The sequence below is a fragment of the Camponotus vicinus genome, unplaced genomic scaffold (genome assembly GCF_025532165.1).
Source record: "Camponotus vicinus isolate PSW18456_S1 unplaced genomic scaffold, iyCamVici1.0 SCAF_4, whole genome shotgun sequence".
Taxonomy (NCBI): Eukaryota; Metazoa; Arthropoda; class Insecta; order Hymenoptera; family Formicidae; genus Camponotus; species Camponotus vicinus.
The window spans coordinates 20,693,838-20,718,217 of NW_028141976.1; the positions used below are offsets into that span (position 1 = coordinate 20,693,838).

General features: G+C 37.9%; 1 protein-coding gene across 5 annotated transcripts in view; it reads right to left on the reverse strand.

Moving 5' to 3' along the window:
• The window catches only part of Sox102f (transcription factor Sox102F), a 158,745-nt gene that overhangs the window by 33,371 nt on the left and 100,994 nt on the right, over positions 1 to 24,380 (reverse strand). For all 5 annotated transcript variants that reach the window (XM_083098862.1, XM_083098861.1, XM_083098860.1 and 2 more), the window contains one exon: positions 12,067 to 12,801. In XM_083098862.1, the coding sequence (XP_082954988.1) occupies positions 12,067 to 12,794 (728 nt within the window). In that variant the 5' untranslated portion in view covers positions 12,795 to 12,801. The remainder of the gene's footprint in view (positions 1 to 12,066; positions 12,802 to 24,380) is intronic.

A 24,380-nucleotide genomic window follows, 5' to 3' on the forward strand; every position in this document is an offset into this window, starting at 1 on the left:
AATATTCGAATATTTCTTGAGCATTTAAATCTTTTTTTCTCTTCTCCGTTCTCTTTATTTTGTGCAATGGACAGCCAACGAATACGCGGATCCGACTTCCGCGGAAAACCTTAATTCCACACGAACTTTTTTCAGTCTGATCATGATAATACAACTCGGATTTTGTTTGTGTTAGTGGTTTTGAAAATAATAAGAGCTTTCTCCTTGTTATTATTATCATATATTAAGACATTTGAAGGGTTTAATTTCATGAGCGAGCCAAGATAAATGGTCGCCTCATCTCTTTTGTGTTACATTCTACGTACACAATCCGCTCATATGTATATACGCGGACTAACGGACGCGGAATGTATGATAAATTGATGGCACATGGATCGTATAGATAAGATCAATAAGAATAAAGAAATTTTCGCACCTCATTCCCTGCAAGGATTCACACGTGAGATCTTGATGAGAAACTCATTCGATTTATAGTACTACTTTATCAAAACTCCGATTGATATCATTAAATATGACTGTCGATAATTATATGTTTACGGTGCAAGAATCAGTTGATGCAATCAATCAATTATCCTATATATGTAAATTAATAAATTATCTGTTTATCTATATTTTATTTCTATTTCTGTCACGATTTTTATTTAAAGTAAAAAATAAATAAAGTCTTCCTATTTCGATTAATCAAATAAATTCAATAGATTTAATAATACATTTACTGTATTTCTAACTTTTGAAAAAAATGATTCTAGATTTTTATACCTTGCTCGATTATCCGCACCTTAATAGCATTACGCTATTAAGCTCGCTGCCGATGAAAGTTTTTACCGACACGTCGTCAATCTCTTCGTTACCAAAAATATCAGTTTTTATGTATCTCGAAGTTATCGCCGGTCCATAATGCGACGGTTACTCCACGGGTTTTTATCCAATAACCGGCTATATTTAGAATAGCCGAGAGCTAATGTACATGCTCGATATTTTCGTCCACCCTATAACTCTACTTGCTACTCACTCGTATCTCCGAATGTTGCTCGTGCGTGCTCATAATACGATTCGCGCGCGCGATACGTCAGTAATGCATATACGATGTACGGATTCGAGACGTTTTATGTAACAATGTTGTTGCAGTTGTTTGTACGTTCCGCCGAATATGTTGCAAATGCGCAAATTTGTACAAATTAAATGCATCGTCAAGCCATATCTTAGTCTTACTTCTCGACATCCAAGTTAGCTTCGCGAAAAAGAAAAAAATTGATATTTGTCAAAGATTAATATCTAGTTTATTGTTAGACAATAAATTGATAAAATCACTAATGAAAATTAATGTCTGATATTATCAAGTGTATTTGATATTATACGTATATATCATGTATACTATACGGATACAATTATGTGTCATGATAATAACATCGCGAGTATTGGCCGTTTATTTTTAAATCACTCATGTTATTTCGATGTACGCAAAGTCAGATTGAACGTGCTCCAAAAAGAAGGTGAACGTCAACGTAAGTGCACGTTGTACTGTTGGCTGAATTTTTGAAGAATTTTGGCCCGCCGTTTCTCTGCTCGGTTGTGGGCAGCAGACTGGCACAGTTCTTGTGCTATCGCTTTTCCACGTTGCCAAGTTCACTCGTTTGCTTTCAATGACTTCGTGTCAACATAAGACGCGCCGCGTTGCATATTATCTAGTCCGATACTTTTTGCAAAGATGATTCTGCTATTCTATTGTTATTTATTCTCCATGTAATTTTGCCAGGTATTATTCCACGCGAACCTGCTGTCGTAACAGCGAACTAGATATGTGAACTACTTTTTGTGTGAATAATGACAATCTTGATTGAGGAAAAATAACATGGATGTATGTAATACAATTTGATCGCGATTATGTCACAAATGATTGGCGTAAACGCTCTATTAAAACAACTGATTCAAACCTCTACAATGTATAATACATGTGTTGCAATAATACGGATAATAGCAAATGTAAAAGTATAATTTTATAATTCACTATCATAATACTATCATGTCATCGTTTATGACGTATATAATGATCGCAATTAGTCACGCGCAAACCATTTACGCTCTATATTCTCGACTTTGTACATTGTGATCGATGTGTGATCGATTTGTTAACTAAAATAAAAAAAATTGTCTGACATTATCAATAAGTCGACATAACGAATCAATTCTGATCAAACTGATTATCTAGAGCAATTATTATTGATGTAAAATGATCGTTTAAAATGCAAAATATGCGTGCACCTGCATATACATATATTGTAGATTTTTCCAAGATATTTTTTAATCCGCATAATGTTTAAACATGTATTGTAGAATCATCGATGAAAAATATATCATACGCGTCGATGGAAAATATATTAAAAATATTCTAAAAAGATTAATTGTTCATGAATTGTAGAAACAGTGTACAATAGTTTTCATTAAGCTCAAAGCATAAAAATCGAAAATTGATCATTTTCATTTTTCATTTGATAATAATCATTTTGAACTGTTTTATCGCTAACGTTATGCTGTTTTTTGTTCATGGGTTACTGGTCATTGTCAACTGAATGTATGGCAATAGAGATCAATTTCAAAAGACCGCTAGATTGGCCTTATGGTTTCGGGACAATAGTCCCTTTTAGGACCCGCCCGATCGTTAGTTGCACGTTACCGTATTCAAGATACCAGGCCTTGAGAATGTTGAAGCAAGAACCGACACAGTGGTCTTTTCTTTCAGAAAACAAAATTATAGCCGTTCTAATTTCCGGCAATAATATCATAGGATGGAGAATGTGAAATATCATTGTAAGTTATATTCGAAGAATATCGATAATTTTTTTTAATACTAAAACTAAATTCAACAATTCTTTTTTTTTTTCAAAGTATTACTTAAATATGCAACTTTTAATCCGAGAGATTTTAATTTATATTTTTAATGCACACACAAAAATATACAGTTTTCTTATTTAAATATATTTGATTATGTTCAAAAAACCCGGTCAAGAGACAGTAATCAGGACCCTAGAGAGTTAGAGTGGGGAGTCGAAAAGACTCACACTCGATAGAGGGCGTAGCGGGAGTTTTGGAGGCCCTTGCTTCGGAAAAAAGAAAAAGGGGAACATGGCGGCGAGTAGATACGTTGTCGCAACGCACGTGCATAGCTTTTAATCGAAACTATCGAGTGTTTTCTTTACTTTCGTGGACACTGGGTTCACATTAGATTCTGTGATTGAGATGGACATTGAATATCATTCTTTAGTTCGAATATAAAGACACAGTAGTGTCATTCTGCCAAACAAAGACGAAAAGTCGCTTGCTTACATTAACACGCCGTCAGTAATCCTCATAGGGAGGAATCTCGATGCGATCACTATTTGAGTGATTGTTGTTCACGAGCCTCAATCAACAAATGGTTTGGCTATCGTAAGACTGTGCATAATAACATACAGTACACTGGTAACAAGCTTGTTTCACCTACATACACATACATATGTGTAGATCATTGGGATCATTGTGTCGTGGTCATTGGGACGAATACACACACACACAAAGACGAAAGTCACAGGGACTCTTTGTCTTTTTTTGCTATATACCTAAAGGGACGTATGGTCAGAGTGATCCGTCGTTCTGCTCTTCTTCTATTACGGTGTCATAAGGACCACATTTTATGATTATTGGAATCAGTCTTACCAAACGTTACGCATTAATTAAACGTCTATTATAATCTTTATCGACCAAAGTTCATGATTCTTAGTCTTATTAAAAAGTCTATTTTTCTTGAGTATTACTTCTCCAGAGAGAAAACAAGAATATACTTTGAGATATAAATAACACAAGTCTCTTTCAATTAATAAGAATATACATTACGAGCTTCTTTTCTTTTTTTTCTCTTTTTCATACGATTTTTCAAACATATTATTACTATTATTTACTACTAGTTTATAACCAAACTGTTTACAGCAACTAATTTTAATCTTTAATTTCAGGTATTATATTAGTCTGAATAGCGAGTATATTTTATATTTTAATACTTCTTTGGACATTTGCTTTCATTTTTTTGTATACTTAACATATAACTATAACATAAATATTTTCTTTCATATTAGAAACTACAGTTGTACACGTTCATACATATATACTTGTTAACCTGGTTTTCAATTATAACACATTCAATAAATTTTGCCTTTTCAATTTCTTTGTTTATGATACACATAAACGGCTTATTTTTCCTTTGTTGATTTTTTTTTAGGTATATCTTGTGTTTTTCCTATTTGTTTTTTTTAATTTCTTTATTCTAAAATTGAACCTCCCATTTCAGATCTTGACATTTTCAAACATTTTGGTCCTTCGAGCCGGATCCGTATACATATATATATTAAACACAAAAATCATGAGGCTCTCACACGTCGAGGCTCGTATTGAGCAACAGCTCGAATTGATGAACATTATCTCCACCGCATACGTAAACCTGCTCAACGTCGACTCTCCTGCTCTAACTTCTCATGGAATAACTGCAACACTTAACGTATTAAAAGAAGAGTGGCAAAAGTTTTCCATTGTGCATGAGGCTTTGGGTATCGCTGTACGCAAGTTAACAACAGAGGATAGATTAAAGATAACAAGTCATCCTTATTTTAGAGACAATCTATATACGGTGGCACACGAGAATTATCTTTCGGCAGTTGTAAGGATGACATCACTACTGGACAACGATCACGGGAATATCAACGAGGTGATCTCCGTTCAATCGACACATTCAACACCAGCGGTTATACCATCATGTTCGCATCAAGCGCGACTTCCTCGGATTAATCTTCCGAAATTCACTGGGAATTCATCGGATTGGTTGTCCTTCAAAGATCTATTTCAGTCGCTGGTTATTACAAATCCATCGCTTAACGCAGTAGAGAAGCTGCAATATTTGAAGACAAGCATAACGGGCTCCGCCGCGACTCTACTAAAAAATACTTCTCTCACTGCTGCTAACTTTCAAAAATCCTGGGAGGCTCTGATCTCATTTTATGAGAATAAGAGGTTACTGGTCAACACAGCACTGCACTCTTTACTGAATCTCAAGAGGATGACGAAGGAGTCGGGCGCAGAGATGGAACAGCTGTATACGAGTCTTCTCCAATGCTATAGATCCTTGGAGATTCTACAAAGGCCAGTAGATACTTGGGACGATTTCCTAGTATTTATCGCTACACAACGATTAGATTCGGAATCAGTTAAAGCGTGGGAGCAACACTTAGGATCTTCAACAGAACCGCCGACATGGACACAATTCAACAATTTCTTGATTTCTCGTCTTCGTTCGCTCCAAGCTTTTGAACGGTCACGATCTGGAAAACTTAATAATAAAGCACAACCTATCGTGGTTAAATCACATTATCAAGGACGAGGGAAGGAGACTAACCCTAACAGCAACTATACGTGTTCAATCTGTTCCGGAAAGCATCATGCTGCTGCATGCAGTCAATTCTCTTCTAAAACGCGGAATCAGAAACTCGCTCTCATTAGCAAGCACAAGTTATGTTTTAACTGTCTAGGATTACATCGAGCCTCCAACTGCACCTCAACAAGAAGATGTCAAAAGTGTGGCAACAAACATCATACTACCATCCATTCGGATATGTCTCAGAATACTGTGTCTAAACAAAACTCAGATGAATCTACTAAGTCAACAGATAAGTCAACAAAGGAACCACCAAAAGCACAAGTGCTATTGTCTCATTCAAGCTTGCCTTACAATCGGCCTCAAGTCTTATTGGCTACAGCTAAATTACATGTTAGCTCTTCAAGAGGAAATGTCACCAAGACAAGAGCACTGATAGATCCAGGTTCGGAAACATCTTTAATTTCTGAACGCTTAGCACGACGACTAAAATTAGACCGTTTTCAATCTTTAGTAACATTGGTGGGAGTTGGAGCACAATCTTCTCAAATGACTAAGGGGAAGGTCCAACTAAAGATCAATCCACACTTTCATTCGGATTATGAAGACACGATAGTTGCCTATATATTACCTAATATTACTTCACAAATACCCTCAACGAATATCGTGCGAGATTCCTGGGCTCATTTGGAGGGGCTCCAACTTGCGGATCCTCATTTCGCAACCTCAGGAAAAATTGATCTATTACTAGGAGCTGACGTCTATGCGAATATTGTTTTAGAAGGACTCGTCAAAGGTCCAGCGGACGCGCCCATAGCACAACGCACAGCACTGGGCTGGATTATCTTCGGTCCGACTACTAGTGAAAGTTCTACGCAATCTGGGCAGAGTTATAGTGTCTCAGTAGACGACGACATTTATACTCTTATCCAGAAGTTTTGGGAACTGGAATCGGTACCAGTCATTCACAATACATCATTAACAGCCGACGAACAAGAATGTGAAGCTCATTTCCTATCTACACATTCTAGAGACGAACAAGGAAGATATATGGTCAGACTTCCATTTAAACATTCGTGTGATAACCTAGGTACGTCCAAGCATAGAGCAACCCTTCTTTGCGACAAGTTAATAAAACGATGTTTGAACGATTCACAGTATGCTCGCATGTACTATGATTTTATGGCCGAATATAAACGATTAGACCATATGAGACAGATTCCAAGCACAACACCTGAACCATCGCACGCCTATTACCTTCCACATCACGGAGTTCGAAAGGAGACGAGTCTCACGACTAAATTGAGAGTGGTCTTCAATGGGTCAAGCCTCACCACAACAGGACGGTCCTTGAATGACCTCCTTCATGCGGGAGCAAAACTACAAGTAAATATCTTCGACGTATTAATTTGGTTTCGACAATATCGCTTCGTTTTCTCAGCCGACATCGAGAAGATGTTTCGTCAAATTAGAGTACATCCTGAAGATTATAAATACCAAAGAATCATTTGGTTGGATGATCAAAATCGCCTCACTCCCTATGAACTTACAACCGTCACATACGGATTAGTATGTGCACCGTTTCTGGCATTACGAGTCTTACAACAACTAACGGTGGACGAGGGTGATCGTTATCCACAAGCGGTTGCTACCATGATGAAAGGTAGATATGTAGATGATATATTCGGAGGTGCGGACGATACCGCCCAAGCACAAATAATAATCCAACAATTAAGTCATATCTGCATGGCGGGCGGTTTCCCGCTTAAGAAATGGATTAGCAACGACCACACAATTCTGAACTCTATCCCCAAGGAAGACCGTCTGGACTCTTCAGATGTACATATCGACGATAATCTGATCGTTAACTCACTAGGTCTTTTATGGCATCCAGCAACAGACAGTCTTCAATTTAGGCTGGATTCGATTCCTATGAACAACGTCACGAAGCGAGTTATGTTATCAACGATAGCGAAGATATTCGATCCACTTGGTTTCCTAACGCCAGTGGTGGTCGTCGCCAAAATATTACTACAAAGTTTATGGACCTTAAAAATTGACTGGGACCAACCCCTACCACCCAGTGTAGAAGAGGAATGGACTAATTTTGCTATTAGCTGCCAAGACGTACCTAAAATTGAGTTTCCACGGTGGCTCGGCACAAAATCATCTCGTACCATGGAACTCCATGGCTTTTGCGATGCATCTTTAAAGGCGATGGCCGCGGTAGTCTTCAGCAGGTCCATTGGTTCAGACGGAAACATATTTACACAATTTGTGTGTTCGAAGACTAAGGTGGCACCGATCAAAAGACTTACCATTCCAAGATTGGAATTGTCAGGAGCTGTCCTGCTAACCAAGCTGATTTTACAAATACTTAAGGTTATTGACAAAAGTCCCATAAAGATTTATCTATGGACAGATTCATCTATCACATTCGTGTGGATCAATAATCACCCATCACGATGGAAGGACTTCGTGCACAATAGAGTGTGTTTTATTCAGGAGTCATTGCCAAACGCCAATTGGAAATTTATTCCTGGTAGTGAGAATCCGGCTGACCTCGCTACGAGAGGACTCTCTGCGAAACAACTTTCTTCAATGGATCTTTGGTGGAAGGGGCCACCTTGGCTGTCACAACAAGATCATCTCTGGCCGTCAACTCTTCCAGGAGAATTAGACGGAGCGAATCTCGAGGAAAGTCCTTTAAATGTCTCAATCGTTCAAGCTCGAATCCCTCAACCCTGGTCCTTACTTGAGCGTTACTCAAGTCTAACCAAACTTCTACGTATCACAGCGATGTGCCAACGAGTGAAGACACGTTTCAAGCAACAGAAGACAAATTCTTATACAACTCCGATATCTGCCATGGAATTAAAGCACGCAAAGGAGTATTGGACTCGCGAGGTGCAACGTTGTAGCTTTCACCAGGAGCTACAGTTACTATCAACGGGCAAAGAACTATCAAAGGCAAGTTCCCTTATTCGACTTACACCTTTCGTGGATTCATTGGGAATCCTACGAGTAGGCGGACGTCTACACTCCTCGAGCTTGCCGGAGAACACTAAACATCCTGCTATCCTGCCCAGGGACTCATTATTCACTTCTTTAATCATAAGAGACGCTCATCTGAGATCACTTCATGGCGGAACACAACTTACATCCTCATTCATTCGTGAGGAGTTTTGGATTGTAGGGGGTCGAGCCCCAGTAAGAAAACATATTTTACATTGCGTTATCTGCACCAGATTCCGACAAAGAAGAGCACAACAGTTAATGGGCCAGTTGCCTGTTAACAGAGTCACACCGGCTCGACCATTTCTTAATTCCGGCATAGACTATGCGGGCCCTTTCACTATCAAAACCTGGAAAGGAAAGAACGCCCGTACTTATAAGGCATACGTTGCTCTATTTGTGTGTTTTGCATCATCAGCAGTACACCTGGAACTGGTAACTGATTATACTGCAGATGCGTTCTTGGCTGCCTACAAAAGATTCTCAGCTCGACGAGGCTTGTGTGCCACTCTTACTAGCGATTGCGGGACGAATCTAAAGGGCGCTGACACGCAACTTCGAAATTTGTTGACAGAAACTTCTGCTGAATCTCAACGCTTAGCATCTTTACTAGCAAACGACGGAACGGAGTGGAAATTCAATCCTCCATCAGCTCCTCATTTTGGAGGAAAATGGGAAGCGGGCGTAAAATCTATGAAATTTCATCTCAAACGTGTCATTGCAGACACGCTACTCACTTTCGAAGAAATGACTACTCTCCTTACTCAGATAGAGGCCGTGTTAAATTCACGACCTTTATGTCCTTTGACAGACGATCCAGACGATTTTACGGCCTTAACTCCAGGACATTTCATCATGGGATGTGCTCCAACCGTTATTCCAGAACCTTCACTAGAATACGAAAAGTTATCCCGTCTATCACGATGGCAACTACTCCGACAGTTATTGGACTCTTTATGGACAAGGTGGTCCTCAGAGTATTTGCAAAGATATCACGCTATATACAAATGGAATAAAGTCACTCCACCTATAAAAGAGGGTGCAATGGTACTAGTAGTGGATGAAAGATATCCGCCGGCGAAATGGCCGTTGGGTCGTGTAACTAAGGTCCACCCAGGCCCAGACGGGCTAACAAGAGTAGTAACTGTAAAGACACAAATCTCAGAATTGAGGCGACCTGTTACAAAACTCTGCCTCCTGCCAACGGATGAGAACTCAACATCTATGTTCGTCAACCAAGGTTAACGAAGGCGGGCGGAATGTTCAAAAAACCCGGTCAAGAGACAGTAATCAGGACCCTAGAGAGTTAGAGTGGGGAGTCGAAAAGACTCACACTCGATAGAGGGCGTAGCGGGAGTTTTGGAGGCCCTTGCTTCGGAAAAAAGAAAAAGGGGAACATGGCGGCGACGACTCGCGAGTAGATACGTTGTCGCAACGCACGTGCATAGCTTTTAATCGAAACTATCGAGTGTTTTCTTTACTTTCGTGGACACTGGGTTCACATTAGATTCTGTGATTGAGATGGACATTGAATATCATTCTTTAGTTCGAATATAAAGACACAGTAGTGTCATTCTGCCAAACAAAGACGAAAAGTCGCTTGCTTACATTAACACGCCGTCAGTAATCCTCATAGGGAGGAATCTCGATGCGATCACTATTTGAGTGATTGTTGTTCACGAGCCTCAATCAACAAATGGTTTGGCTATCGTAAGACTGTGCATAATAACATACAGTACACTGGTAACAAGCTTGTTTCACCTACATACACATACATATGTGTAGATCATTGGGATCATTGTGTCGTGGTCATTGGGACGAATACACACACACACAAAGACGAAAGTCACAGGGACTCTTTGTCTTTTTTTGCTATATACCTAAAGGGACGTATGGTCAGAGTGATCCGTCGTTCTGCTCTTCTTCTATTACGGTGTCATAAGGACCACATTTTATGATTATTGGAATCAGTCTTACCAAACGTTACGCATTAATTAAACGTCTATTATAATCTTTATCGACCAAAGTTCATGATTCTTAGTCTTATTAAAAAGTCTATTTTTCTTGAGTATTACTTCTCCAGAGAGAAAACAAGAATATACTTTGAGATATAAATAACACAAGTCTCTTTCAATTAATAAGAATATACATTACGAGCTTCTTTTCTTTTTTTTCTCTTTTTCATACGATTTTTCAAACATATTATTACTATTATTTACTACTAGTTTATAACCAAACTGTTTACAGCAACTAATTTTAATCTTTAATTTCAGGTATTATATTAGTCTGAATAGCGAGTATATTTTATATTTTAATACTTCTTTGGACATTTGCTTTCATTTTTTTGTATACTTAACATATAACTATAACATAAATATTTTCTTTCATATTAGAAACTACAGTTGTACACGTTCATACATATATACTTGTTAACCTGGTTTTCAATTATAACACATTCAATAAATTTTGCCTTTTCAATTTCTTTGTTTATGATACACATAAACGGCTTATTTTTCCTTTGTTGATTTTTTTTTAGGTATATCTTGTGTTTTTCCTATTTGTTTTTTTTAATTTCTTTATTCTAAAATTGAACCTCCCATTTCAGATCTTGACATTTTCAAACAGATTAAAAATCGAAATGTACCCAACAACAATTACTACGTTCCAAAATATTCTTATTAAATCATCAAGATGACATTGTATGTAAGGCATTAATATAATATAAAGTTGTTTTATAAACACTAATTTATATAATTGCATTTGCAAATAAATTTTCTTTGTTAAAATCAACATTATAGTGAATTAAAAACTTAAATGAATATCTACATTGTTCGATTATATAATCGGTAACAATTACGTTAGTCGAAAATAAAAATTGTAGCTCGCTTGCAAAAAGCCACATTCGCCTCTGAGATTTGTCGTTATATTATATTAATCAGTTATGTAAAGTGGGAGAGATATGATAACCTCGGCGACACGGTGGCGCATTATGATATTGCAACAGAATAGTGCACTGTTACAATGTCGATCGAACAAGTATCGAATATAATTAACATGGCATATACTAAGTTGCGTAAGAGACGCTTATCGAGATACGTCGCATGAATTACATTAATCGTTGGAGATTGAACAACCGGGAAAATAGAAAGAAGTTTTTAAAAGTAAGATGCTCTATCATTTTTTATCATTCAGCGAATATTTCTTAACTATGTTAATAAAAGTTGGACCAATATTAAATGGAAGAAGGTCGCGAGTCGTAAAATAATTTGAATTTTTTTTTACGATTAAAAGATTTGAAGTAATTAAAGCACTCCAAAATTCTAATTTAAAAATAGAAGTAATTTTTTTTCGTATTTATTAGAATGAGAATGAGATAAAGAAATATATATATTTTTTTAATACGCGAATGTATAATAAACTCAACAGTTATACAAATGTATAGTAAATTAATATCCAAATATTTTTACGAATATAACGAGAGAACTATATTACATTTGTCTTCCTTCATTCATTATCTTGCTTAAAGCTGTGCGATAAAAAATGATTATTTTTCTTTTAATTCATTTGAACAATTAAGAATAGGGTGAAACAAGAATCTCAGTATATTGCCCTAGAATCTCTATATCTCAGCATATAATATCACCTGGACTAACCTATGTGCATTGTGGTGGCCAGTTGGTGTCGAAGAGAGCGGCGGTGACGTTCGCCTGCTATTAGTGGTATCGTCCTGAATAGACAGAGACTCACTGTTCATCTTGCACGTTAACCTTTTGAGAACGTCATCCATGGATCTCTTGCTGCCCGCGGCGGCGGTGCCGCTGCCGTTATTGTTGTTGTTATTGTTGTTTTGGGTGACGGTATTGTTATTATTGTTGTGATGAGGATGATGAGGATAGTAAGAGTCGACGGAGAGAAGGGTGGGCGGCGAGCCGCACTCTGAGGAACTCGCCGGTTCCAATACACCGCCCGACGATGACGACGTGTTCGTGTGGTGATGGTGATGATGGTGGTGGTGATGGTGATGATGAGGGTGGTGGTACGGCGCGAGGGTGTCCTGACTCGACAGGAACAGCAGCCTCTGCCGCTTGGCCGTCCGCAGGGAATTCAACGAGGGCGACGGCGAGTCGCGCAGATCCGGCTCGCTGGTGGTCGCCGGTGATGAACAGCCGGACGACTCGCACTCGCCGCCTCTCTGATGGGAGTAGCACTCTTCGATGTCGACGGGGGTGGCGGCACCCTCCTCACCGACGGTTGCCTCACCACCGGAACCGGCCACCGGCGAGGTCGTGTCTTCCTCCTCCTCGTTAGCGCCTGCCACTGTACCCGCACCGCCCCCGCCCTCCGATAGCTTCGTTGGTGGCGACTTCCTCTTTGAGGACATCCTCAGTCTGCAACACAAGCAAGAGACTGCTGAGTTTTTTCATCTTTTTGCTGTCTATTTTTGTTTTTTTGTTTTTTTTTCTTTTTCGTAGCGTGAACAGCCATTGCTTGATTGCGGTGTATACTAGGAAGCAAGGGCGGGGGGAGGATTATTGGCGTTAGAAACGTCAGTCTTCAAATGCTTTTTACACTTGATGATACAACTTGTTTTTTTACACATTAAAAAAATCCAAAATGTCAGATTTTATTTATCGAACGTACACCCTTATTGCAGTTTACCGATTTTTCTTTTATTGGCAACGCGAAAGAATAATGGAATAAACTACATTTTCAGGTGAAAGATCAGAGCGAGCGATGAGGCGACGCGACGCTGTTCCTTACGTCATCCGGACGTCCCCGGCGGGCGCGACGTCTAAACTATCTGCCATCTGGCGCGGAGTTAATTTAGACACGGACTATCCCAAGTTCGTCCATTCATTTCCGTCTACAAATTACCAAATCTAAATCCAAATCGCGCGATCGACCGATCGTCCGCCGATTCGGCGGCAACATCGTTGTTGAAGATATCGGCGGACGGGCAAACCAAGGAATGACAGTTACATAACCGGACACGAGGCATAATAATAAAGCGCAATTATCGGGCGGGAATTATTGTTGTGTCACGATAATCATTATAATCGAAACGAGATTTCATTAATCGATTGATCGAAAATGCGCGAGAGACGCGACGAATGAAGAAAGAAAGAAAAAGAAGAAAGAAAGAGAAAGGGGGAGCAAGGGAGAAAATTATGTTGGTTGATTATCTTCTACTGGCGAGTGCGAGCGAGATTGCCAGGTCAGAAACGAATGCGGTTTCGTTTATCGGTGCTCATGAAAAGTGAGATGAACCTTAACCGCATTTCGGGCCGTATACAGACTTTAACGGGCAAAAGCTCTTTATTTCCAACGAAAGTAATCTGTTTGATGGAAGAAACTAATGCTGTTAAATTCCTGATTTTTTCCGAGTTTTTCTTGAAACATTTCTTTTTCCAAATTGTCTTTTAATTTTCAAATTTATGAAATATCGTGTGTATTGAAAGTGTAAAATTTGTATTAGTTCCTTCTAAAATAATCGAGCACTTTCTTCGATAACGCGTCAATGTCTCTTAATTAATGCGTTTCGATTTACATTTTTGAGCTGCACGATTGATGTGCAGAGGTAAAGTGCGCATTACGTATATATATCAGATAATGACTTTTAGACATAAACGGCTTTTCATCCCACGGAAACGCGCTTCGTATGTCGCTTTGCGTTCAAAATCGTCTCGTGATGTGTATAATTACAGGGAGAGATTTATTACTGCGCGTTACGCGGACATTTGTTAGTCATATAATGGAAAACGATTTACAGTGCTAAGAATGCCGCATGCATCTTCTCGGAACATAGGAGCAATATATCATAAAGTTATGAAATATATAATGCGATACCGTGGCTGTCATCGGCTGTCGCTTTAGACGCCTGCTGTAACTGTATCGCGAGGATAAAGATAATATTTATGTGATGCGTTATGCGTAAAAAGATCTATATGATCCTTCGTCACAATACATGTGGATTAATCGATCGATTAATCTTTCAAGAGACATATTAAATATAAACAGTATCTGTGACAATATATGCATTAATTTAGATTGGTCCATGGCTTAATCTATAAGAATCAATATGTTTTGGACGAGAATATTAATATATTTTTAGCCAATAATATAAAAAAAGCATCAGGAAATTTTAATGGGATTGTTTCGGTAGTTTCAATCAGTATGAGCTAACTTTTCATTTCCAGAAATCTATTTAAGACAAAAATAATATTTGTGAAAATAAACAGATAATATTTATATGAGATTGATAGTGTGTGTCGTGCGTTGCGTGAGGTATTTGAGGATGTATACGCATATTTTCTTATTTCATTTAAAGCGTATATATATATATATACATACATACATACACACACCCACACACACACACACACACACACTTTCTTATAGGTAATAACAAATGATATAAATATACCTATAGATTTATACTTATACAAATTAATAATCTTCCTTGTTTTACGAGAAAAAATATCGTCGCTCTTAATTCATGCGTTGAATTCAAGAGAGCCAGAATTACTTAATCCGGCGCCTCTCTCTCTGGTCGTGTTTGATACGCCTTATCGCAGTCTATTATGCGCATGTGCAAAAAAGCACCGACCGAAACGGTCAGCAGGCTGATAATGTGGGAGGGAGCGTACAGACGCGGCGCGTATTACAATGCGTATTACAATAGCTGTAACAATTAATATCCATGCCGCGCGCACGCTTTCGAGCGCATTTTTTGCGACGCGCGAACTCGCGCAATACGTCCCGCGCGCGCTGAGATTGTGTAAGCACGTGCGGTCGCGCTCGATGCACATGCACACGTGCACTCGCGCGAATCGCGAGTCGCGGCGGATCGGGGCTCGCCGAGGACCACGTGCTGTGGCCTGCCATGAGCGCACATGTCGCGAACGTGTGTCACCAGTGCTATGCATAACGACGATATGAGCGCAAGATCGGAGCACGATAAATCGCGACGCGCGATTTGATTTTGATGCGAATTTTGACGCGACTCACTTCCCGTCTAGCCGAGGAAGAGCCGTTTTACAATCGGAAGTCTATCACGTGCCGTATGACCCCGTAGATAAAGTCGACGAACATCTAATTTTTCTTTCGTAACGTATCTCAGAATTTTATAAAGAATTAGACATTTATTTATTCTTAGGAATACATATAGATTATTATTGAATTATTTTTACTATCTTTCAAACGACAAGAAGTAGTCGAAACGTTTCACAAAAATAATTTTCTAATCGTAACATTTTTTTAAGATACTGTCTCTAAAAGCTTTCTCTTATAGAGGCAAGGAGAAAACAGATACTTCCAATGCTTTTGACAATCTCGCGAAAAATAAGCTTCAGTTTGGCGAGGCCTGCTAAAATAAGCTTAACACGTACTTAGCAAAGATATGTTCCCGGCATAACTACGCATGCTAAATAGTAATCTCATAAGTCACGATTGTCAGTCGTGGCCATCAGTCAGTGTACAACAAACGTCCAATCGGGCGCGAAGAAATCTCGCCGACAGAGTCCGTTGCTCTTTCTCTTTGTACATTTCTCTTTCTCTCTCTTTCTCTCTCTCTCTCTTTTCTAGAACGTATACCGAGTTTATCGTGCCGCTTTTCTATTTCTATTGTCTACGTCTCGACATTGTACGTATACACGTATACGCCGTCGCTGGTTCTTGGTGTTGCGGCGCGAACTCTCACCGTGCTCTCGGTACGCGAAGTATTTCTGTCTCTAGACTTGCCGCCCGGCATAATTACTTCGCGAAGAGCACAGATTCGCGACTATAGCCTCGCTTACCGAGACAACCGAACAAAAAGCGCGCGCGCCTGCGGAACGTCCACGGAAGAAATATATTTTTAACCGCCAGATGCCACCGTGTCCGGCCGACTGAAATCACAGACGAGGATAGTGAAAGATCATCAACGCCAGTGACAGTGCAGGAACGCGCGGGTGGTGATGGGTTCCCTTCCTGCGAATACTATATAACGCGTGTCTCGAACGATTCATTAATTGTATGACGAAAAAAAAATAATTTGGATTTGTACGAGCACAAGCGTATATACAACCAGAAAGAAATTCAGAGCGAGATTTACGTGTTTCGAGATTTGTAAACTTTCAGAACAAAATTGGCCAAAATATAGTTCGAAGTTCGAGTCGACCACTATGGCGATTATATTGTACATTTCATTAGAAATACATATATTGCGGCAGTACAGTAAATATAATTTTAGGAAATACATGTTTTAGAAAAATAACTATTGAAATAATATTAGTGATATAAGAGAAAAAAAGTAATATGCACTAGAAATATACTTTTTAATTCTGCAGCAGTACTGGCAATATTGACAGTAAAATAATAAAATGATAATACGAACATTATTAACGATACAAAAGCATTACAATGACAATATAAATGTAATATTATGTAGTGTTATAAATAAAATGTATTTTATTGCCAAAAATGGTAATCACCATACATTTTTTGAGTAGTGGTTGACCTCTCATTCGTGCTCGATAATATACCATCGATATCGATAGCACGCAAATTCGTTAAAACGAGATAAATCGACAACGAGTCTTTCTCCCCCAGCTGTATGAGCATTTCACGCGCACCCACGCAATGATCTATTCATATATCTATTCATTCAGTTATTGATTCATTAAGTTCATAAGATAAGTAATTACACAAGCATTTTTTTCTTTCTTTCTTTCGTGCGCACGCGCCGCAACGATCTCCCGCTATGCGAATCGTGATTATTATAAATCGTTGATAATCCTATCGTCGACGTCGAGTCTTCTGGACTCGAACTTCAATTAAATTCTCATACGTTTTATTATCATGAAAAGTTGCTGATAAGGTCAGTGGATCGAAAACTTTGTTAAGCAGCGCAACATGATATACTTCTTATCCGCAAAAAATTCATGTTACATGCATGAGAGAGTCACATGATATTTTACTCTTTATAACAATAATCTATATAATGTTACGCGTATGTTGTGAACATATATGCATAATGTAACGTAAAAAAAAATATCGTATATGATGATACAATATAAATAAAACGTAATGTATTAGAATCTAATTCAGAATCAATTTCAGAAGGCTCATCGGCGATAGAATTATCAACGATTTACAAAAATTGCAACGTTTTTAAATCACTTATGCGCTGCGTAAAACACTATGTATACGTTTTAAATAACGCTGTAATTAACGCGGCATATTATCGCATGCAAGTCGTAAAATTATGACATTCGAGGCACAAAATAAACTCACCGAAGAGCTCGATACAATTATCTGTATGCCACACATTAACTCTGACCGCCATTGCTTATCGGGAAGGTCGAACATCCCAATTATTACATTTACTTCACAGATAAAATATCATTGAAACCAATGTTATGACTATATTTAAATTTATCACGACATACAAAATAATTTAAACTGTTACATGTATAAAACATATGTATTTTATTTACATTCTTTCTTTCAAAAAATCATGATTCATAAAAATGTAGAATTCAATTAATTTAACTTATAACAGGCGTGTTCCGAGATAAAAAAAATTGTCGATTATTTTGCGTTTTTTTCCCGTAGATCATGATCGAAATGTCAAATCTTTACACGAGCAACAACTAGAGTTACACGCATAATGACACGCGTCCACGCGGGTGTGAGCCGACGCTTGACTTTCTATTAGTGGCACAATAGGAATCTGGTTTTTTTTAGGGATGCGGCATCTGTTCGGGCTCAAGTAGCAAAGCAGGGGTGGCGTTTCAGTGTCGGGGTGGGAAAGTTGCCCGATATTGCGAGCTACGACTTCCGTCAGTGCGCACGCAAATAGGACGGACGAGATCTATGTTTCGAGTGGTCCACTGTGAGAAACAGATGTGAAAAACAGACGAAATTTTGAGAGAAAAATGGGCCCTCAGACATGCTGAATGGATTATAGGCAATTTAATTAAAATTTTTATATTAAATAATATGCTCATAGTAAAAATTTGGTTAAATTTATGTCGTATATAATTTTGATCTTAAAAAGATGTTATGTAAAAGAGATTTATAATAGAATTTTAGATGGAATTTTTATGGCTATTAACAATAAATCATTAATAATTCTAAATCATTAATAGCATTCTCTTACACTACTTTTTTACGATGAAATCAATTTCATAATTATTTAACGAAATATCAATAAGATTTGTATATAAAAATTGAAATAAATAAATTATTACTAAAAGTGTTTTTTTCTTATTAAGTAAGAGTGAACGAAAGATTATAAATCATAACAATCTATCGTAATGTATATAAATTTATCTCATTTCGTATTTTATAAACGGGCAATTAAACGAATTAAGTGTTTCAATGTCGATTATACGATGCGAAAAAAAGCAGATACACATTATTAATTAAATTTATACCACTAGCCTTGGCTGAAATATATAACGTCGATAAGAAATCATTAATGTACAGTTCTTCATTTTCTTTTTTCTCATTATCATCTTCATACAGTTTTGGAAGCTGTCGTAAGAGAGATCAAATACGAAAAAACACGATGATCCCGCCAAATTTTTATCATTAAACACTTTTATCATCAACACTTTATTATACAATTCATGTTACAGGCACCTTGACACGCTGATAGCTGCACTGTAATATTCCACCAATTTTGTCACCAATATTATATCATAGACGGTAAAAATAAATAATAAAAAGGTTTAAAAAAGAAAAAATAAGACAGAGAAAATAAAAAATACAACTTTAGGTCACACACACGATTAATTAATATTTCTCACAACATGTCACGTTAAAATATCATCTCTAGCGTTAAAATTTAATATTTAAAGGAAAGTTCAAAATAATTAAATATAGAAAAATAAAAGTGTTGTCAGACAGAGAGAGAAAGAGAGAGTTTTCAAAGTCTAAATATCGATAGCTGTTTCTATTTTCAACGCGCGATCCTGCGCGAGAAAATCTTGGACGTGGTAAGAGAAAGCGCCGCGTCGTTAGTATTCTTTATAGGACCACCGTGGGATACGCTCTACATAATGGAGTCCCGGTACCGGCGTCTCTTCTTTTGATGCTACCTCTCGGCCGATCTCTTGTTTATGTATGAGCGGGCGCGGACCCCGCACAACCACCCGCCCGCAACGTAACAGCCCACCGTCACCCACCGGAGATAGCAGCTGTCCCAGAGAGTAGTGGTCCTCCTCGCGCGTCCAATCCTCCCGTTCTCCTTTGCATCGCGACGCGAGACAGAAGCGTAAGCCGCGATTCTAGACCGAAACATATTTACAGGGACCGACAGCCCGTCTCGGCGTGCGTCGCGTCGCATGGACTGTAAAAGCAATTTTCCATCGGTCCTCTCTTTTTCTTCTTGCTCTTTTTCTGTCTTCTAGAGTACGTTATCAGCGGAGAGGTCAAGGAAAGCCGTCTCTTGGTGTCTCCCAGTTGTTCTAACCCTTTATACTATTTCCTGTGCCTCTCTCCCGTTGCCGTCTTTGCCTCTCAACATCGCTTCTCTTGCCGCGAATCTATTTTTTTGCCATTCCTCTCATGTAATGTGCGCTTTTATCTATGAGACTCGCGGCTTTCGCTTTGAAGTATGGTAATATAAAACTTTGCACTTGGTGAAAATTAAGACTCTTGGAAAAAGTCCAAAATTGTTATTTATAAAAAAAAAATAAAGATATTTATATAAATTAGAGAAGAGAAGTATAATAAATATAATTTATTTGTACATATTTTTATGTATTTTTTAGAATTTCAATATTCCAAGTGTAGAATATCAAAAAAAAAAAGAAATTATTTTTGTTTTTTTCTCTCATTAAAAATAGCATCTTAAAAACATTCTTCGATAAATTCAGTTTCGCATATAACGCAGATTATAATTAATTTTTGGATAAGTCAGGGAAAGTACGCGGATAAACTTATATCGTTGGATTTATTTACGCATATAAATGCATCAAATCAACAAATTAAAGACGAAATTTTTATCGCATAATGATATAACGCAAATATCACAAAAAGACGATAAACATTCGCACAATATGCGAATCGTGAACGTTTTTCTTGAACAAACTCTTTAATTTCTTTATTATTCCTCTAACATATAATCTAAAAATTTTTTTGCATGTATTAAGATTGAAATTATCAAGTGTATTGTTATGTGTAGTGTATGTTAGTACTAGTAATTTAATAGTAGATTGCATAGATAATTTACTGACGCAAATCATTTTTTCAATATATGAATAATGCAAAAGTTAAACTTTCATTCAGCGATACATCCTATTTTTCCAATCCTGGCGACAAAATGCTGGCTATCGTATCGCGCCAAAGCAAATCAATGAACGAAAGTGAAGTCGGATTATTAATCCGCAGACGCGCCGCATCGAGCCGTCGAGTAATTAATATCGTCGTAACTTGATTACGAGAGCGGCAACGGCGTACCACTGAACTTGGGTCCCAGAGAGAAACAAGATCAAAAGAAACGAACGTTTAGTTTGCAAGATTCGTCGCCGTTCAATCGAGACTTATATACATCAGAGAGTCTGTGCGCGTCACAGCGATCAGCTGCTCGGTGCAGCTACTAGGTGCCAATGAAAAAAACCACTTGACGCCTGCTGATAAGTGAATCCCAGAAATAGCGGATACTAGCAAATCAGTTCGACCTTTCACCGTTGTGACAGTTACTTTGTACTTTCCTCTTATTTCCGCGAGGCAGAATTTATATCTTTTCTTTTTATATGTTTATATGTATATTTTACGGATTAACTATTGCGTAAAGAAGTGACTTATTGAACACTTTCGCAATGATGCGATAAAGAAATTTCCGGAGGCTTACAATGCTTTTTATACAATTTTATTTTTATTATATGGATTTTGATTGTATGGATAGTGTTGCGAATAATTTGAGATGAAATAACTGAAAATAATACCATATTTGATCTCACGATGTATAACGAATACTGGATACTTGCTTTTTACGTCCAAAATAATAATAATGTGTTCATTACATTCCCTCTATCTCATATTAAAAAAACAAAAAACAATTCATAATAATTTCTACAATATTATAATCGATACGAACTCGTTAAAAATTAAATCGATGTGGATTACGAGCGCATGATTGATCAAGCAAGACCTCGAACAAGAGACGTATAAAAGAAAAAAAAAAGGAAAAAGAGCAGAGAAAGAGAGAATAGGACATGAGGCTGTTGAGGAGACGAGAGAGCTAGACGGATAGAAATGGGGGAGAGTTTTTTGACCGAGTGTGGGTTTAAGGAGAAGTGGGGCCATGTGTTCAGTGTCAAGTTGCTCGGACCTTAGATCGCTTCCTCGATCCTCCTCCGCATTATAACGGCGTTCGTTAGGGAGAGGATAGGGAGCGTGTTACAGGCGTTGCACCCACCGCGCGTTCCTATGCGCGTATACATATACCGTCCCGTGAGGGACAGAGAAAGAGAGAGAAAGACAGAAGGGAAGACAGATAAACGAGATCGAAGGAAAAAGGGTCGGCTGAAAGGAAGAGAGAGATGAAGCAAGACGAAAGAAATTTATTTGGCGCTCTCGAGGGAGACTACTAAAGTAGACAAAAGACGCAAATAGTCGTCTGGAGTTAAATAACAACAGGGCGATGTTTATAAAACTAACGAAAAGCGGCGACATTTAGAAGATTTGTGCACGTTAACTGAATACATCTCTTTGCTACAATAAACGAATCGAAAGATGAATAAAAAAAAGAATGTTTTTTGCTTTTTTACAATAAAATAGTCTTGAAACAATCTAATTTACTTGATCGCAGTTGTAATTAAAAAATTCACCGTGAATCCCTCTTGTACATATTTATTTGGACAATTTAGAGTTAAAAACAAGATTTATAGGCATTCGAATGTAAATGAGCGCCGTACGCGTTTATCAGGATTTCGGTCGAAAGAGAAAAGTTGTAGGCATCTCGCGTCGATGAGAACAAAGCGCGCAACATCTGGAACGCGTTAGTTCTCCGCAACCGTCCCCACGCACGGACCGTCACGTACACTGGCACGCACGAGGAAAAGCACGTTCTTTTGAGAGAGGAACCGACGAAGAAATGCTAAGAAGAAGGGAGGAGAGTGTGAGGATTACGAGGAGAGGAAGGCCAGACGATAGAGAAGAAGAGAAAAGCTCGTGGGGTACGCGCGACGGCGCGCCACCCCGAAAAACACATGGACATCTCCACCGTGTGCGTTACACGCTTGTATCTCTCTCGTGGCCCGCCATCCCCGGATTCAAACGCGTACACGATCCCTATACATCGCATCGAACAAAGCGCGGACCTGTGCGCGAAAGACCACGCGCGATAGCGCGATGGTCCGCGTACATACTTCGGCTATCTGCCGCTATTCATCTGTCTTGATGAATCCCGGTCGCGCCGTGAATTCTCGTTGTTCTCGCGGCGGGATACGGGCATTGTGTGGTTTGCGAATAGCGGGATCCCCGACGATCCTCGAACTCGAGAACTCGGCTTTCTCGGGGTGGAAGCCAACCCTGGTGGCGCAGTAATGAGATCTCTGTTCTTTTTCATTGTATTTTTCCTTGCGTGTTTTTTATATATGCCAGAAAACGACAAAATTTAGATAGATAGACACCTAGGGTTTTACGGCTTTAAAATTTAATATTTATAACTTACATATTTAATAATGTTTCATTCGCTTAAAATAACACAATAAAAAAAACTACACGGAAAGCCTGGGATCAGAGGATGGCCTGATGATCGATAATTTTTACAATATATTCTCGTTCTGCCTGATCAGCGGATAATATATTTTGCATCTCTGTTTATCTCTCTGACCGTACATTACTATATGTCACTGCTTAATTGCCGCTGTAATTTCCTACTACAAAGTTCTGTATCCCAATTAGCAAGTAGAATCGTGAGATGCTAATAAATAAAGCGGCTCTAACATTTTTATCTATTGTCATATTCTAAGGAACGCGCGATTATAATCGATTATGACCGCAAGTCATACGATTGTATCCATCTATTTAGAGCTTGTTTAAAAAAGTTCACGTGTCGTACTTGCGTACTTGCGTGCTGTCGAACCTTGAAGTAGATCTTATCACCAAGTATATCGTACAGTATAAACGGACATTATTGTATCATTATAACGAAAACAAGATAATTTATTATCATCTATTTTCAGTGCCAGTTTGTTTTGCAATCTCGCAGTTTTTTGTTGCAATAATTCTACAAATTAGCACAAAACATCGATATATATATAGAAATATTTTGAAAAAAAAATTAGAAAACAATATTGTGCATTAATAGTCATAAAATTTACGCAATAAATAATTCTAATAAAAGAAAATACAAAATTATCAACAAACAAAAATTACACGATAAAAATTGTAGCTATTTTTGCGTAAACTTGTTTGAAAATAATTGTAGAAATATCACAATATATATATGTATGTATAATCATTATGTATGATTGATCAAACTCAAGATTAACGTAACGTTACGAGATCATATCTGGAAAAAATTTGGAGAGAACTGTTAGTGTCAAATCCAACGCTTATCATCCATTGTTATCCATTAAATTTTTTATATCGAATTTATATCTGGAAATTAGAGATTTTCGTAACATTTCTATGAATGATTATGTGTACGCGTGATTATGTGTGCGTTCGCTAGTTAGTAATTCATAATTTGCTGAGCCATCTAATTTACCGTATCTTGTTGCCACATATCTTGTTAGCTTTTCAATAATTAAAAATGCATTATGTTAGATAATGAGCCAGGATTTTTCGAAATTTTTAATATCTCCCAGCGGTAAATGAAAACAAGATGGAGAATTTATGGACACGCGAAGGAATACAAAAAGAAAGCATTCGTATTTATTTTCATATTATCATTTTGATGACTTGTTGATTGACCTTAACGGATATGCAATCACATTGATGAGTAAAGATTTTCTTTTTCTAATGCAAA